Here is a 15,346-nt window from a genome sequence, read left to right on the forward strand (position 1 = left end):
TTCATTTTGCTCTGTCACGTTCTTTCTTTCCTCATCTTCCTAAAGCAAACTCATTTTGCTCTGCCCACGAACTGATTATTTCGCCATGAATCCATCGTCACCACCTCATCACCAGCAGCTGCAAGAGCAAGAGCGTGATCAAGATGGATGCCCGACCAGGAAGAAGAAGGACCCGGGATGGGCGGAGGCGGCGGCGCGCGCGGTAGCCGGCGAGGCGCGTGCGCAGCGAGGTATCGCGCTGCCGCTGATCGGCATGAACCTGATGTGGTTCGCCAAACAGGCCATCACCACCGCCTTCCTCGGCCGGCTCGGCGACCTGGAGCTGGCCGCCGGCACACTGGGCTTCAGCTTCGCTAACGCCACGGGGTTCGCCGTCCTGACGGGTCTCTGCGGCGCCATGGACCCCATCTGCGGCCAGGCGCACGGCGCCGGGAACGCGGGGCTCCTCCGTAGGACGCTGCTCATGGCCACTGCCATGCTCCTCGCCGCCTCCGTGCCCATCGCTCTGCTCTGGCTCCGCGTCGACGCCGTGCTCCTCCACGTCTTCGGCCAGCAGCCTGACATCTCTGCAGTGGCGAGGAGGTACGTCGTGTGCCTCCTCCCGGACCTTGCCATCTCCTCTTTCCTCGGCCCGCTCAAGGCGTACCTGAGCTCGCAGGAGGTGACGCTCCCGACGCTCTTCGCCTCCGCCGTGGGGCTCGCCGCCCACGTCCCGCTCACCGTGTGGCTGTCACGGACCAGGGGCGTCGAGGGCGTCGCCGCCGCAGTCTGGCTCAGCGACCTCGCAACTGCCGTCGGGCTCGCGGCCTACGTCGCCATCCTCATGAAGAAGAACAACGGAAAGGCCGAAGCGCCGCGGTGCGGGAGGTGGTGGTGGTCGGACCCGGAAAGGACGGCAGACTGGGTGCGTCTTCTCCGGCTGGCCGTCCCGTCCTGCCTGAACACATGCCTCGAGTGGTGGTGCTACGAGATCCTGGTCCTGCTCACGGGCCGCCTGCCGGACGCCCGGCGCGCGGTGGCGGTGATAGCGGTGACGCTCAACTTCGACTACCTCCTCTTCGCCGCCATGCTCTCCCTCTCCGTGAGCGCCTCCGTGCGCGTCTCCAACTCCCTGGGCGCGGGCGATGCAGCCGCTGCGCGCCGCGCCGCCACCATCTCCATCATGGGCGGCATCCTCGCCGGTGCCGCCGGAGGCGCGCTCATGCTCGCGTCACGCCGGCAGTGGGCGCGGCTGTACACGCGAGGCGCGGGGGTGCGGGAAGGCGTGGCAAAGGCGATGACGGTGATGGCAGCGCTGGAGGTGGTGAATTTCCCACTGAACGTGTGCGGCGGCATCGTGCGGGGCACGGCGAGGCCGGCGGTGGGGATGTACGCAGCATTGGGAGGGTTTTATCTCGTTGCGCTGCCGGTCGCGGTGGCGCTCGGGTTCAGGGCCCGGCGAGGGGTCGAGGGCCTGTTGGCAGGGCTCATCGTCGGCGCGACGGTGAGTCTGGCGGTGCTGGTCGTGGTGATCGCGCGCATGGACTGGAAGGCCGAGGCTGACAAGGCGCGGGCCCGTGCTGGTGTCTGCGCCGTTGGTGATGATGTGCCGGGTTCCGGCAAGGAGGAGGCGACGTCCGGGAACGCCGGCGAGGTTTGACACGACGAGTGACTGCATGCATTATCATATTCATATCTGGGTGCTCGTTCGATCTAGTAATCCAACTCGAGCTGATTTCGGACGAATGATGCTAGACATGGTTTCTATCCTGTATCGTATGTGTACACCACCACCTAATCACCTATGCAGTGACGGACCTTTTTTAATGCAGAAAAATCTTTAAGAGGTGGACGAAGCTGCAAAATAATACACCCCCGTTTTTAAAAAGGTGTTCAATTTTATATAGATATACTGGGATGGAGCCAGGAATGAAGTATAAGAGGGTAATCTTAGTATGAGGGATGCAGAACTAGCTAAAATCACACAAATAAGGAGCTGTCATGGCTTGAGTTCAAAGAAAAATCATGAGCATAGGGGGGCGCAGCCCCCCTCGTCCCCCCTGTCTCCGTCCAGATAGTAGATACGAATACATATAGATATATCTGAATTTAGAAAAAGTTAAGCATTTTTTTTAGAACAGAGGGATTATGAGTCCCCCGTTTGCGAAGATAAAACATGAAAACTCAAGAGACATGCATTCCTTCCAAAATCATCTTCTAAAGTGAAATGACCAACATATCACAAAGCACGTAGTAGAAGCAAATTAAATATGCCATTAGAATTGGATCTACTGGGATCTTGGTAGGGCCCTTGCTTTGCTATGGAAAATGTGCATCTTTGAAATTTTCTATTTTGTCGATGTAGTACTCTCTTTATCAATCAGACATGCCCTTTATTTTCTTCACTCTGTTTGGTGTGTCTTCTCTATTACACCATGGAGTAAAATAAAATGTAGCCTTACTCCTTCATCCTTGTTGTGCACTACCTTTGACATGTGACATCTTCCCTATGACCCAAAAAAACACTGAGATTAACTAAAAGTATATTACTGAAATTAGTATCCTTTCTATCCGTGGAAAAAAAACTTGGCTTGAGAAAGATATATTCCTACTAAACATGGAAGAAAAGTGGCATCTATGCATTAATGGATCAAAACAATTACCTCCTCACTGTTATGACACAACCATGCATTTGTTTATATGTTGACAGTAGCAAGGATTTAATGAGTCACAACTCAAATTACTAAGCACCATCTTATTTGCAACACTTCGCTGCAATCTCACCCAATATTGTAAATTTTGACTAACATAAATAATTATTTCATTAGGGGTTGTTACTCTTTTGCACTTTAAAGATGCATGATTGCATAGGTTCCACACAGATGGATACACGTCCAAGCAGAGCGGACACCTCAGAGTTTGCCTGAAATAGAAGAATCAGACATGCAGCTTTTTAGGCATAAATTACGCAATGCCCATATTTTCTACTAATTATAAAACATTTAGAGCAGAAAGCTGATCATATTTTTGGCATGTGTCAATTGTGCGGCAACTACCAAATGTATCAGTGCCAGTAAATTCCATGCATAAGATGACATAAGGGGCTTGAGAGCTTAACTGGTCGAAATGGAAAATGTTATGAATGAAGAGAAGCACATCCTTTCCTGTCCTTGGGCATCATGGAAATGCTCAGCGATAGTCAAACCAGTGAGTCCAACATGAGCACGGGCACCAGGGGGCACATTCATTTGCCCGTAACAAGAGCACACTTGCTCTCACTCTGCAAAAAAAACTGCCATGCGAGGAAAATTCCCTCAATACATAAGAATTGCCATAAAATATGTATTTACCTGCTTGCCATCATCATTTCACTGTACAAGTCATTGCCCTCAGGAATATGTTCTCCAACACCAGCAAAGACAGAGAAAGTACAGGGCATAAACAATACAAAGAAATAGGCTAAATAAATCACAACAAACAACTTTGCATGACCAATAAGCTCTGTATGATACTAACCATGATCCTTGGCAATGTTGTTGATCAACTCCATGATAAGGATAGCTTTGCCCACAGCTGCACCACCAAAGATACGAATTTTACCACCTCCGTGCAAGTAGATCGACACCCTAGTGAGAGTAAAAGAATTGCATCATTAGAATAAATATTTGTAAAGATAGGAAGGACTCTAGACAAATTTAAAGAGTAATCTTTATGGTTAACAGTATGGATGAAACCTACATAGACAAACTGTGTTAAGCAAAGCACTGTAGTTCAAAAGTCCTCCGTACATACATGTCAAAAGTCGTGAGTGTTAAGAAAAACACTTTGGAGGGGCACCTTAATTCCAGTAACACTGCAGGTCACACCACACCTGGTTTTACCACCAACAAGTGGATAACCCATATGGCCACATTATCTTACCATTGCTCTACCTAATCCAAAGGTAAGGTGTAAAAGTAACCATTGTGTAACATGACAGAGAAGACAAAATGGTTGTCATCTGAAGAGAGATCAACAAAAAGGGGTCATGGCCACATTATCTTACACTTGATATGCCCCTTTTCCATGGACAGTTTCAGCCCATACACCGGAGAAAACTCTGGTGACAGAACACAATGTCTAGATCATCATTCCCCACCATACGAAACAATCCAAAAATCTACTGTTATATGTTGGAATTTTGGCCCATATTGGACCAACACAATAAATATTCCAGAAATTCCTAATAAATTCTAGAGGCCCACATGGCACATTCATGCATGGCAGGGGTGGGACAAAAGTTTAGTCCCACATTGCTAGTTGAAGAAGAGTTGGAGCAGCTTATAAGGAGAGCTCTTCATACCATTTGTATGAGAGAAATAATAGGAGAAAATAGGAGCTGACCACACGCGCGCTCCTCCTCCGACGACGCCGCCGCTCGCTCGCCTCGTCACGACACGTCGCACCGCGGGTTGCGGGAATGCCTCGAGCCGAGAGCCTCTCTCTTTCTTTTTGCCACTCACGAATGGGTATATGAACAGACGCAAGAATCTGAAACGTTTCTTTTAGTGGGTTTTGAATACGAAGACTGTTCGGCTTCGGCCGCTGCCCGTTCGGTTCACCTCCTCGGCCCTTCGTTTCATCTCCTCGCGTGGCCTGTTCAACTCCTCTCTCGTGCCTATAAAAGAGGTCGCTCCTCTCCGGAGATACACGACGAGACACAACACCATATGCGCCTACCACTCGGTTCCGAGCTTTGCGCCGCCGCTCAAGACTTCTCCATCCCGTCTACCGGCGTGCACCGCCGGACGGGACAACGAGGCCTCCGGAACCCCGTCTCTTGTGATCCTGTACGGGAGAGAGGCGATAAGGTTTTTGGGGAGCGCTCTAGCGCGACTGCTGACTTCGACATCGACACGGAGGCCAACGACTACTTTCCCAACGACGACTTCTTCCCCGACATCAGCAACCTCTTCAGCGATATGGCTCTCAACGGCGACAACACCACCGCTGGTTCCTCTTCTGGACCGTATGTGTTCTTGCCTTCCTTTTATGAGATCATGATGTTCTTCCTACTCCTAGCAACATGTTCAGGCTTATTGTCAGGAAACCCATTGCTCTTATCAATCTGTTTAGACTTGTTGCTCCTTTATTCTATGGTGATTTGCATGACTAGTTTAGTCTCAAACTTTTTAGTCATGTTTTATCTACTGTTTTCTTTGATTAAATCATGGGGAAATTTGCTAATATATTCAACAATCCAAAAACCTTATAGGCATTATTCCCCGGTTAGCTTTGCTTCATCTCTTAAGCCTCCTCCTTTCGAGGGCGTGAATTACAAGAGGTGGCGTGCGAGAGCTATTCTCTGGCTTACAACCATGAGATGCTTTGACGCCACTAAGGGCAAGCCTGAAGGAGAGCTTACTCCCCTCGAGGAGAAAGCTTTTGAGGATGCCGACACCCTTCTGAGGGGTGCTATTATCAGCGTTCTTGGCGAGAACATTGTTGACTCGTATTTGCCATCTCTACGGGCAAGGATATGTGGGACGCAATCGAGGCCAAGTTTGGGGTCTCGGATGCGGGCAGTGAACTGTATGTCATGGAACAATTTTATGACTTCAAGATGACTAATGAGCGCTCCATCGTTGAGCAGGCTCATGAGATACAGCCCATTGCTAAGGAACTTGAGCAGTTCACTTGTGTGTTGCCGGACAAGTTTATTACCGGAGGTATCATTGCCAAGCTTCCTCCTTCATGGAGGAATTTTGCTACTTCTCTGAAGCACAAGAGACAAGAGTTCTCCACTACGGATCTCATTGGGTCTCTTGACGTGGAAGAAAAGGCAAGGGCAAAAGACACACGTGCTCGAGGTGTTGAGGGAGGTTCTAGTGCCAACTTGGTGATACGTCCCAAACGTATCTATAATTTCTTATGTTCCATGCTACTTTTATGACAATACTCACATGTATATGCACTTTATATCATATTATGGCATTTATTGGACTAACCTATTAACAAGATGTCACAGTGCCAGTTTCTGTTTATTATGTCTGTTTATTGCAGAAAAGGCCCAAAAACCAAAGTGCTCGGAAAAATCTAGAAAAATCACGAAAATTCTATTTCGCCGGAAGACTCACGGAGCCAGAAGGGCCAGGCCAGAGGAGGCCCAGGGCCTCCTCCCCACAAGCCGGCACGGCCTGGAGGGTGGTCACCCCACCCTATTGTGTGGAGCCACCGCAGCCCTTCCGACGCCGCCTCTTCGCCTATATTATCCCTCGAGACCTAAAAACTCGACACGTTCGACGAAACCAGAGAAAACCTTCCAGAGCCGCCGCCATCGCGAAGCCAAGATCTGGGGGACAGGAGTCTCTGTTCCGGCACACCGCCGGGACGGGGAAGTGCCCCCGGAAGGCTCCTCCATCGACACCACCGCCATCTTCATCAACGCTGTTGTCTCCCATGAGGAGGGAGTAGTTCTCCATCGAGGCTCGGGGCTGTACCGGTAGCTATGTGGTTCATCTCTCTCCTATGTACTTCAATACAATAATCTCATGAGCTGCCTTACATGATTGAGATTCATATGATGATGCTTGTAATCTAGATGTCATTATGCTAGTCAAGTGGGTTTTACTTATGTGATCTCCGGAGACTCCTTGTCCCACGTGTGTAAAGGTGACGAGTGTGTGCACCGTGTGGGTCTCTTAGGCTATATTTCACAGAATACTTATTCACTGTTATGAAGAGCATAGTGAAGTGCTTATTTATATCTCTTTATGATTGCAATGTGTTTTGTATCACAATTTATCTGCGTGCTACTCTAGTGATGTTATTAAAGTAGTTTATTCCTCCTGCACGGTGTAATGGTGACAGTGTGTGCATCGTGTAGTACTTGGCGTAGGCTATGATTGTGATCTCTTGTAGATTATGAAGTTAACTATTGCTATGATGGTATTGATGTGATCTATGCCTCCTTTCGTAGTGTGAAGGTGACAGTGTGCATGCTATGTTAGTACTTGGTTTGGTTATGTTGATTTGTCATGCACTCTAAGGTTATTTAAACATGAACATCGAATATTGTGGAGCTTGTTAACTCCGGCATTGAGGGTTCGTGTAATCCTACACAGTTTAGTGGTGTTCATCATCCAACAAGAGAGTGTAGAGTCTAGCATCTATTTATTTATTCTATTATGTGATCAAAGTTGAGAGTGTCCACTAGTGAAAGTATGATCCCTAGGCCTTGTTCCTAAATACTGCTACCGCTGCTTGTTTACTGTTTTACTGCATCTGTACTTCCTGCAATATTACTACCATCAACTGCACGCCAACAAGCACTTTTCTGGCGCCGTTACTACTGCTTATATTTATTCATACCACCTGTATTTCACTATCTCTTCGCCGAACTAGTGCACCTATTAGGTGTGTTGGGGACACAAGAGACTTCTTGCTTTGTGGTTGCAGGGTTGCATGAGAGGGATATCTTTGACCTCTTCCTCCCTGAGTTCGATAAACCTTGGGTGATCCACTTAAGGGAAACTTGCTGCTGTTCTACAAACCTCTGCTCTTGGAGGCCCAACACTGTCTACAAGAATAGAAGCACCCGTAGACATCGCTTGGTACAGAAGAAGAACTTCCAATCCTACAAGTCCAAGAACAAGAACAAGTATGATGGCAAAGGAAAATTTGATGGGAAGAACAAGGCCTCACAGTCTACCAATTTCAAAAGGAAGACCGATAAGAAGAAAGGAGTATGCCACGTCCGTGGTGATCCTGATCATTGGGCTCCCAATTGCCCAAACCGCTTTGACAAGCGTCAGCAAGGAAAGGGCGGCAAGACGGCCAATGTTGTCATTGGAGACACTGAGATGAAGGATGCTGGGTATGGTATATATCCTACTGTCCTTTCAATATGTCATTCTCCTGAATGGTGGATTGACACAGGTGTCAATGTACACGTTTGTGCTGATATCTCCATGTTTTCTTCTTATCAGGTCGCAGGGACTTCCTCCGTGTTGATGGGCAACGACTCGCAAGCTACTGTTCGTGGTGTTGGTACGGTCGATCTGAAGTTCACTTCGGGGAAGATCGTGCGCCTGAAGAACGTGCATCATGTCCCTTCTATCAATAAAAATATTGTTAGCGGATCGCTTTTGTGTCGTGATGGCTACAAGATTGTGTTTGAGTCCAATAAATTTGTTGTGTCAAAATTTGGAACCTTTGTTGGTAAAGGCTATGAGTGCGGAGGTTTGTTCCGCCTATCCTTGTCAGACGTTTGTAATAAAGTTGTTAATCATATTTGCACCAACATTGAGACAAATGTTTGGCATTCACGTCTTTGTCATGTTAATTTTGGTTGTATGACGCGGCTAGCTAAACTGAATTTAATCCCGAGTTTCACTAATGTAAAGGGTTCTAAGTGTCAAGTGTGTGTTCAAGCTAAGCAACCTCGTAAGTCTCATACGGCTGCGGAGGTAAGAAATTTGGCACCTCTAGAACTAATACATTCAGATATTTGCGAGATGAATGGTGTGTTGACAAAAGGTGGAAAGAAATACTTCATGACGTTGATTGATGACTCAACTAGATATTGTTATGTGTATCTTCTGAAATCGAAAGATGAGGCATTAAGTTTCTTCAAAATCTATAAAGCTGAAACAGAAAATCAACTTGAACGAAAGATCAAGCGGCTTAGGTCTGATCGTGGTGGAGAGTATTTCTCCAATGAGTTTGACTCATTTTGTGCGGAACATGGTATAATCCATGAGAGGACGCCTCCCTACTCACCTCGATCAAATGGGGTGGCCAAAAGAAAGAACCGCACTCTAACCGATTTGGTTAACGCCATGTTAGACACATCGGGTCTCTCGAAGGTATGGTGGGGGAGGCGATATTGACTGCGTGTCATGTCCTAAACCGAGTTCCCACAAAGAATAAGGAGATAACTCCATTCGAAGAATGGGAGAAGAAAAGATTGAAACTCTCTTACCTACGGACTTGGGGATGTTTGGCTAAAGTCAATGTGCCAATTCCCAAGAAGCGCAAGCTTGGACCAAAAACTGTTGATTGTGTTTTTTCGGGCTATGCTTTTCATAGCATTGGCTATAGATTCTTGATAGTAAAGTCTGAGGTATCCGACATGCATGTTGGTACAATCATGGAGTCGAATGATGCGACTTTCTTTGAGGATATATTTCCCATGAAGGATATGCCCAACTCATCGAATCAGGGGATGCCTAGTACATCTATCCAAGAATTCGCTACAATTCCCGAATCCACCATTCCGATAGAACACCTTGAGAATCCCGAGGAGGATAACAATGAAGCTCCTAAAAGGAGTAAGAGACAGAGGACTGCGAAGTCCTTTGGTAATGGTTTCATTGTGTATCTCGTGGATGACACTCCCACTTCTATTTCAGAAGCCTATGCATCTCCAGATGCTGACTACTGGAAGGAAGTTGTCCGAAGTGAGATGGATTCCATTTTGGCTAATGGAACTTGGGAGATTACTGATCGTCCTTATGGGTGCAAACCCGTAGGATGTAAATGGGTGTTTAAGAAGAAGCTTAGGCCTGATGGTACAATTGAAAAGTACAAGGCACGGCTTGTGGCCAAGGGTTATACCCAAAAGGAAGGTGAAGACTTCTTTGATACGTACTCACCTGTAGCTAGATTGACTACCATTAGAGTACTACTATCACTGGCTCCCTCATACGGGCTTCTCATTCATCAAATGGATGTTAAGACAGCTTTCCTAAATGGGGAGTTGGATGAGGAAATTTACATGGACCAGCCAGATGGATTTGTAGTAAATGGTCAAGAAGGAAAGGTGTGCAAATTGTTGAAGTCTTTATATGGTCTCAAGCAAGCACCTAAGCAGTGGCATGAGAAATTCAAAAGAACTTTAACTGTTGAAGGCTTTGTTGTAAATGAAGCAGATAAATGTGTGTACTATCGCCATGGTGGGGGCGAAGGAGTCATTCTTTGCTTATACGTCGATGACATACTGATTTTTGGAACCAACCTGAATATCATCAAGCAGACCAAGGATTTCTTATCTCGCTGTTTTGAGATGAAGGATCTTGGGGTAGCTGATGTAATCTTAAACACCAAGCTATTGAAGGATGACAATGGTGGGATTACATTGCTTCAATCTCACTATGTGGAAAAGATCTTGAGTCGTTTTGGGTATAGCGATTGCAAGTCTTGTTCAACGCCTTATGATCCTAGTGTTCTGCTTAGAAAGAATAAAGCGATCGCTAGAGATCAACTGAGATATTCTCAGATTATTGGCTCACTTATGTATTTGGCTAGCGCTACGAGGCCTGACATCGCCTTTGCTGTGAGCAAACTTAGTCGATTTGTATCAAACCCTGGCGATGATCACTAGCATGCTCTTGAAAGAGTGATGCACTATCTAAAGGGCACTGCGAGTTATGGCATTCACTATACTGGGTATCCGAGGGTACTAGAGGGCTATAGAGACTCAAACTGGATTTTTGATGCTGATGAGATTAAGGCCACTAGTGGATATGTATTTACACTTGGTGGTGGCGCTGTTTCTTGAAAGTCTTGCAAGCAGACCATCTTAACGAGGTCAACAATGGAAGTAGAACTCACAGCATTAGACACAGACACTGTTGAAGCAGAGTGGCTCCGTGAACTCTTGATGAACTTACCCGTGGTTGAGAAACCAATACCCGCTATCCCAATGAACTGTGATAATCAAACTGTGATCATCAAGGTTAACAGTTCTAAGGATAATATGAAGTCATCAAGGCATGTGAAGAGGAGATTAAAATCTGTCAGAAAAATGAGAAACTCCGGAGTTATTGCATTGGATTATATCCATACGTCTAGAAATCTGGCAGACCCCTTCACAAAGGGTCTATCACGTAACGTGATAGATAATGCATCAAATGAGATGGGTATGAGACCCACCGTTTAAGTTGTCCACGAGTGGTAACCCATTCTATGTGATCGGAGATCCCGTGAATTAGAACTCGGGAGACAAGTCTGTATGTCAACTGAGAGAAAAGTATCCTTACTCCTTGTATGATACCACTCCATAAAAGATGCAATACTTTCCTAATCTGCACGGTAGGCTGATTTATCTTAATGTGTTCTAAGTTGCTTATTTAAGCACAGATGTTGTCCTGCAGAATATCCGTTGAAGAACACACCTATATGAGTTTGGTTGTTAAAACGTCGCAACCTATGAGAGTTGGGTGATTTCTAATAAAATCATGAAAGGCCATGGAGTATGACGCATAAGCTCCACCCGCGGGGAAGCCCTGCGACGGCCTAGTACCGGTCAAGGCTCTTTGTGAAGCTAGATTAGCAGAAAACTTGCAGTTCAAGGCTTAGTCCACTGTTCAAGTAGCAGTCTAGTGTAGCATAGAGTTCTGGTGAAAGTTCAACTTAAAAGTCTTCGCTATAGTACCGGTATATAAAACAATGTTTTGAAACCAAAGGCAAATTCTATGTGCCTCTAGGATCTGGTGGGGGATTGTTGGAATTTTGGCCCATATTGGACCAACACAATAAATATTCCAGAAATTCCTAATAAATCCTAGAGGCCCACATGGCCCATTCATGCATGGCAGGGGTGGGACAAAAGTTTAGTCCCACATTGCTAGTTAAAGAAGAGTTGGAGCAGCTTATAAGGAGAGCTCTTCATACCATTTGTATGAGAGAAATAATAGGAGGAAATAGGAGCTGACCACACGCGCGCTCCTCCTCCGACGATGCCGCCGCTCGCTCGCCTCGTCACGACACGTCGCGCCGCGGCTTGCGGGAATGCCTCGAGCCGAGACTAGCGCGACTGCTGACTTCGACATCGACAAGGAGGCCGATGACTACTTTCCCAACGACGACTTCTTCCCCGACATCAGCAACCTCTTCAGCGACATGGCTCTCAACGGCGACAACACCACCGCTGGTTCCTCTTCTGGACCGTATGTGTTCTTGCCTTCCTTTTATGAGATCATGATGTTCTTCCTTCTCCTAGCAACATGTTCAGGCTTATTGTCAGGAAACACATTGCTCTTATCAATCTGTTTAGACTTGTTGCTCCTTTATTCTATGGTGATTTGCATGACTAGTTTAGTCTCAAACTTTTTAGTCATGTTTTATCTACTGTTTTCTTTGATTAAATCATGGGAAAATTTGCTAATATATTCAACATTATATACTACCAAATCAAGAATGATCATCAGGCAATTAGTAGTAACCAACCATGGTGGACACACACTTAGACTGGACTACTTGCAGTAGAGGATGTTATCGTGAACAGCATGAGATAATAACACAATCCTGAATTCTTCATCATTAACTATTAGACTTGATATTGTGTACATCCTATTGTGGCTGAGATATTATCAACCAGCAGGAAAATTCCAAAGCTACATATATATAAGAAATTCAGAAATATAATCATAACCCTGGTGATTATTTTTTCTGCCAAATGTCCGTACACTAAAATAGAATGCCCAAGATAGGATGTTCCTCCTCTTCTTCCTCGGAAGTTCTAGAGATGCATATACCAACCAGGTGAAAATCCTAACACAATTCACAATCAAAATTGAACACAAATTTATAGAGGTTGGACGCACCCGAGGTTAACAGAGGTTCTAACTGAAACAAACATGTCGCTGGAGGAAGCACACACTTGTACTCGGACTAGTGGTTGGGGCGCCCCATGGGGCGCCTCCTCGCTGGTCCTCAGTAGTCCAATCAAGGAGCCATAAGAATTTCCTAGGTCAACACCATAACAGAGGTACAAACAAGTTTACTGCATTGCATAAACACATAACCAAACCAAACAATGCCAGCACAAAAACGTTTACAATAGCAGGGGTATATTGGAATAGGACATGACACTAAGGTTGCTCTTTGTTTTCATCACAGATATCTACAGGCAGGGACTGAGAATGCAGGCTTCTATTTGCCAGTGGTTGAGAATTGCTACTCTACGATCAGGAGTCAGCGGCCGCGGCCTTGATGGTGGACATGGGGAGCCCTGTGGACTTCAGGATGCTCTTCAGGTAGATGGCCTGCCAGATCTTGGAACACAGCCCATGCCAACCCCATCATATAGCCAGCATCATTGAGCCCTTCATTCGTGGCAGCAGCATCTTTCGCTTAGTACCTGAAGGAGAAGAAGCACAGTGTATGGGAAGATTCCCAGAACTGTTGTCCAAGGAGGAGCAGAAACGAGGATGTGCAGTAGAATAACAAGTACTTGTGAGACACAAAGACCGGTCGCCACGGTCGATGATGTTAACAGCACGTCCTTCCCAGCCACTTCTACAGCATCACAAATCTAGCATGTTGACACAAGTAAAAAAATACATAAGCTATTTTCATGGCATAATCAAGTACCGGAATGAAGAAATGAGTTCAGGCACACAGATATTCCTTACAGCAGTGAGAAACAACACAGAACATGAAATGTATCATCTAATAGACTATTTGACAATAGCAGGTGCATAACACAATGTGCTCCGAGGAGACATGTCATTAATTTCATGACACAAAACATTTCACGTGATTTCAGGAAGTATGGTGGCAATTATCAAACACAAGCAGGTTTTTTGTTCACTCCACCATATTGAGGTAAGGTCAACCACCGGCTTGCATATTATAACCATTTTCACTCTAGGGAGATTGATGGCATCACCATTCACCATGCATGAACTCACTATGCATGTGATGGCAGTATCTGATAGCTCAACTAACATGACAACCTTATACAAGGAGAAGCAACAATGATTAAATATTTGTAATCCAGGAGTACAGGACTGATGCATGACATAATGCATGTAACATGGACAATGGAGAGGACAAAGACAAGAAAAAATGCCAACCAATTTATTTCCCTTACTACTCGAACACTGAAGTACCGAAGCTACCATTCTCAAGGAAACAAGTTGACAACGTATGAAACAAAAGAAAGGCCACTAAAGGGCACCAACAATGAAACAATTGTTTATCCCAAGCCACACAAACATTACCTTTTCGTCGCTTCGCTTATTAGATCATTTTAGATACTAATACATCAGATAGAAAAATCGGCCACGTAATGACGGGTCACGATTTGTAAGTTGCCATCAAATTATTAAACAAATTTCATCGTATCTAGTACCTAACATTCAATTTCTCTGATACATGTAGGACAATACTAATCACCACAAGGAGCAAACAGCGTATGGTACCCCACAAGGGGGGGGGGGGATCCAGAACACAAATGCACAACTTTATAAGTATTTAGTGAAATTAACAAGCTCCTCAGGAAGATATTTTACCCCATTGAATAAAAAAATTATGAGGGCACTACAACACATGCAGATAATAGTGTCATTCCATGATTTTCAAATAGCCCATACGTACGTTGGCAGATGACCAATGAGTATCTATATAAGGCTCCATCCACTTTTGCTAGAGAAATGAAGTAGCTAGTCCAAAGGAAATTCAAAGCATTGTACAAAATAAAAATATTTTCATAACATGACCTGTGGTGCATACATTGAGTTGCTTGGATAGTTCCTCGCGGAGTAATTGACATACTCTTTTTCAGTATCATAGCTATGAAGGTATGTGTGGTACTCACTCCACCATCTGTACCCCTACACTGAAAAGGATAGAGAGATAAATCTCATTTCTTAGAAATTATTAGGAGACAACAAATAAATTTTAACTGAAGGCATGAAGGTGAAAAAAAACTATTTTCAATAAGATAAGGTAAGGAAATAAGAAGTGGCTAGTATTTATTAGAAAAGAGTCTACCCTATCCCCCGCCACCCCTACTCGCCATTCCACAGCCTTCTTGGTTGCCAGCTTAGTCCTCGGTCACCATCCCGTGCTCCTGCAAAGAGATAGAGAGTGGGGTTAGATTGGAGAGAGAGAAGCCTGGCGAGAGGGGGAAATGTGAGCGAGCCCCCTCCTGCACACAGGAGCCATGTTGGATGGCCTTGAACTGTGTCCGTAAAATTTGCATCGCCAAAGTCTTGACAGCTCTACTACTTAGAGTTGGTGCTTCTCACACACCGTATAGTGGACACACACTGAACTCAAAGATAGAACTGGATGACACAAGTACTTTGGAGCAGCTCAAAGTTGCTGCGTTTTCTCTCTACTACTTGGTGTTGAACTGATACAATGGGGTGGGCTATTTATACTACTAGTGAGCTACACAAACCAGCTCACGTACTACACTTCTGGTGTGAACACTTGACTAGTGGAAGCTGAGAATGTCAAGCCGACTTATCCCTGCAGGTTTCAGGTTTATCTTCTGCAGCTTATCACCTTCTAGCCTTGTCAGGTTATCTCCTGCAACTCTGATTTGCCTCTTGCCCACTTGCCCTACTTGCTGATCCTAGTCATGCAAGGATTC

General features: G+C 45.7%; 1 protein-coding gene across 1 annotated transcript; it reads left to right on the plus strand.

Annotated features, from left to right (window-relative positions):
• Positions 1 to 1,823, plus strand: LOC124655991 (protein DETOXIFICATION 56-like). The gene has a single exon (XM_047194809.1). It carries the CDS (start codon positions 86 to 88, stop codon positions 1,637 to 1,639), a length of 1,554 nt encoding a protein of 517 aa, XP_047050765.1. The 5' UTR covers positions 1 to 85; the 3' UTR covers positions 1,640 to 1,823.
• The last annotated feature ends 13,523 nt before the right edge of the window (positions 1,824 to 15,346 follow it).

The sequence above is a fragment of the Lolium rigidum genome, chromosome 5 (assembly GCF_022539505.1).
Source record: "Lolium rigidum isolate FL_2022 chromosome 5, APGP_CSIRO_Lrig_0.1, whole genome shotgun sequence".
NCBI lineage: Eukaryota > Viridiplantae > Streptophyta > Magnoliopsida > Poales > Poaceae > Lolium > Lolium rigidum.

Bases quoted from the DNA above. Each gene is read 5' to 3' on its own strand.
- LOC124655991 (XM_047194809.1), top strand. From the start codon at position 86: ATGAATCCATCGTCACCACCTCATCACCAGCAGCTGCAAGAGCAAGAG.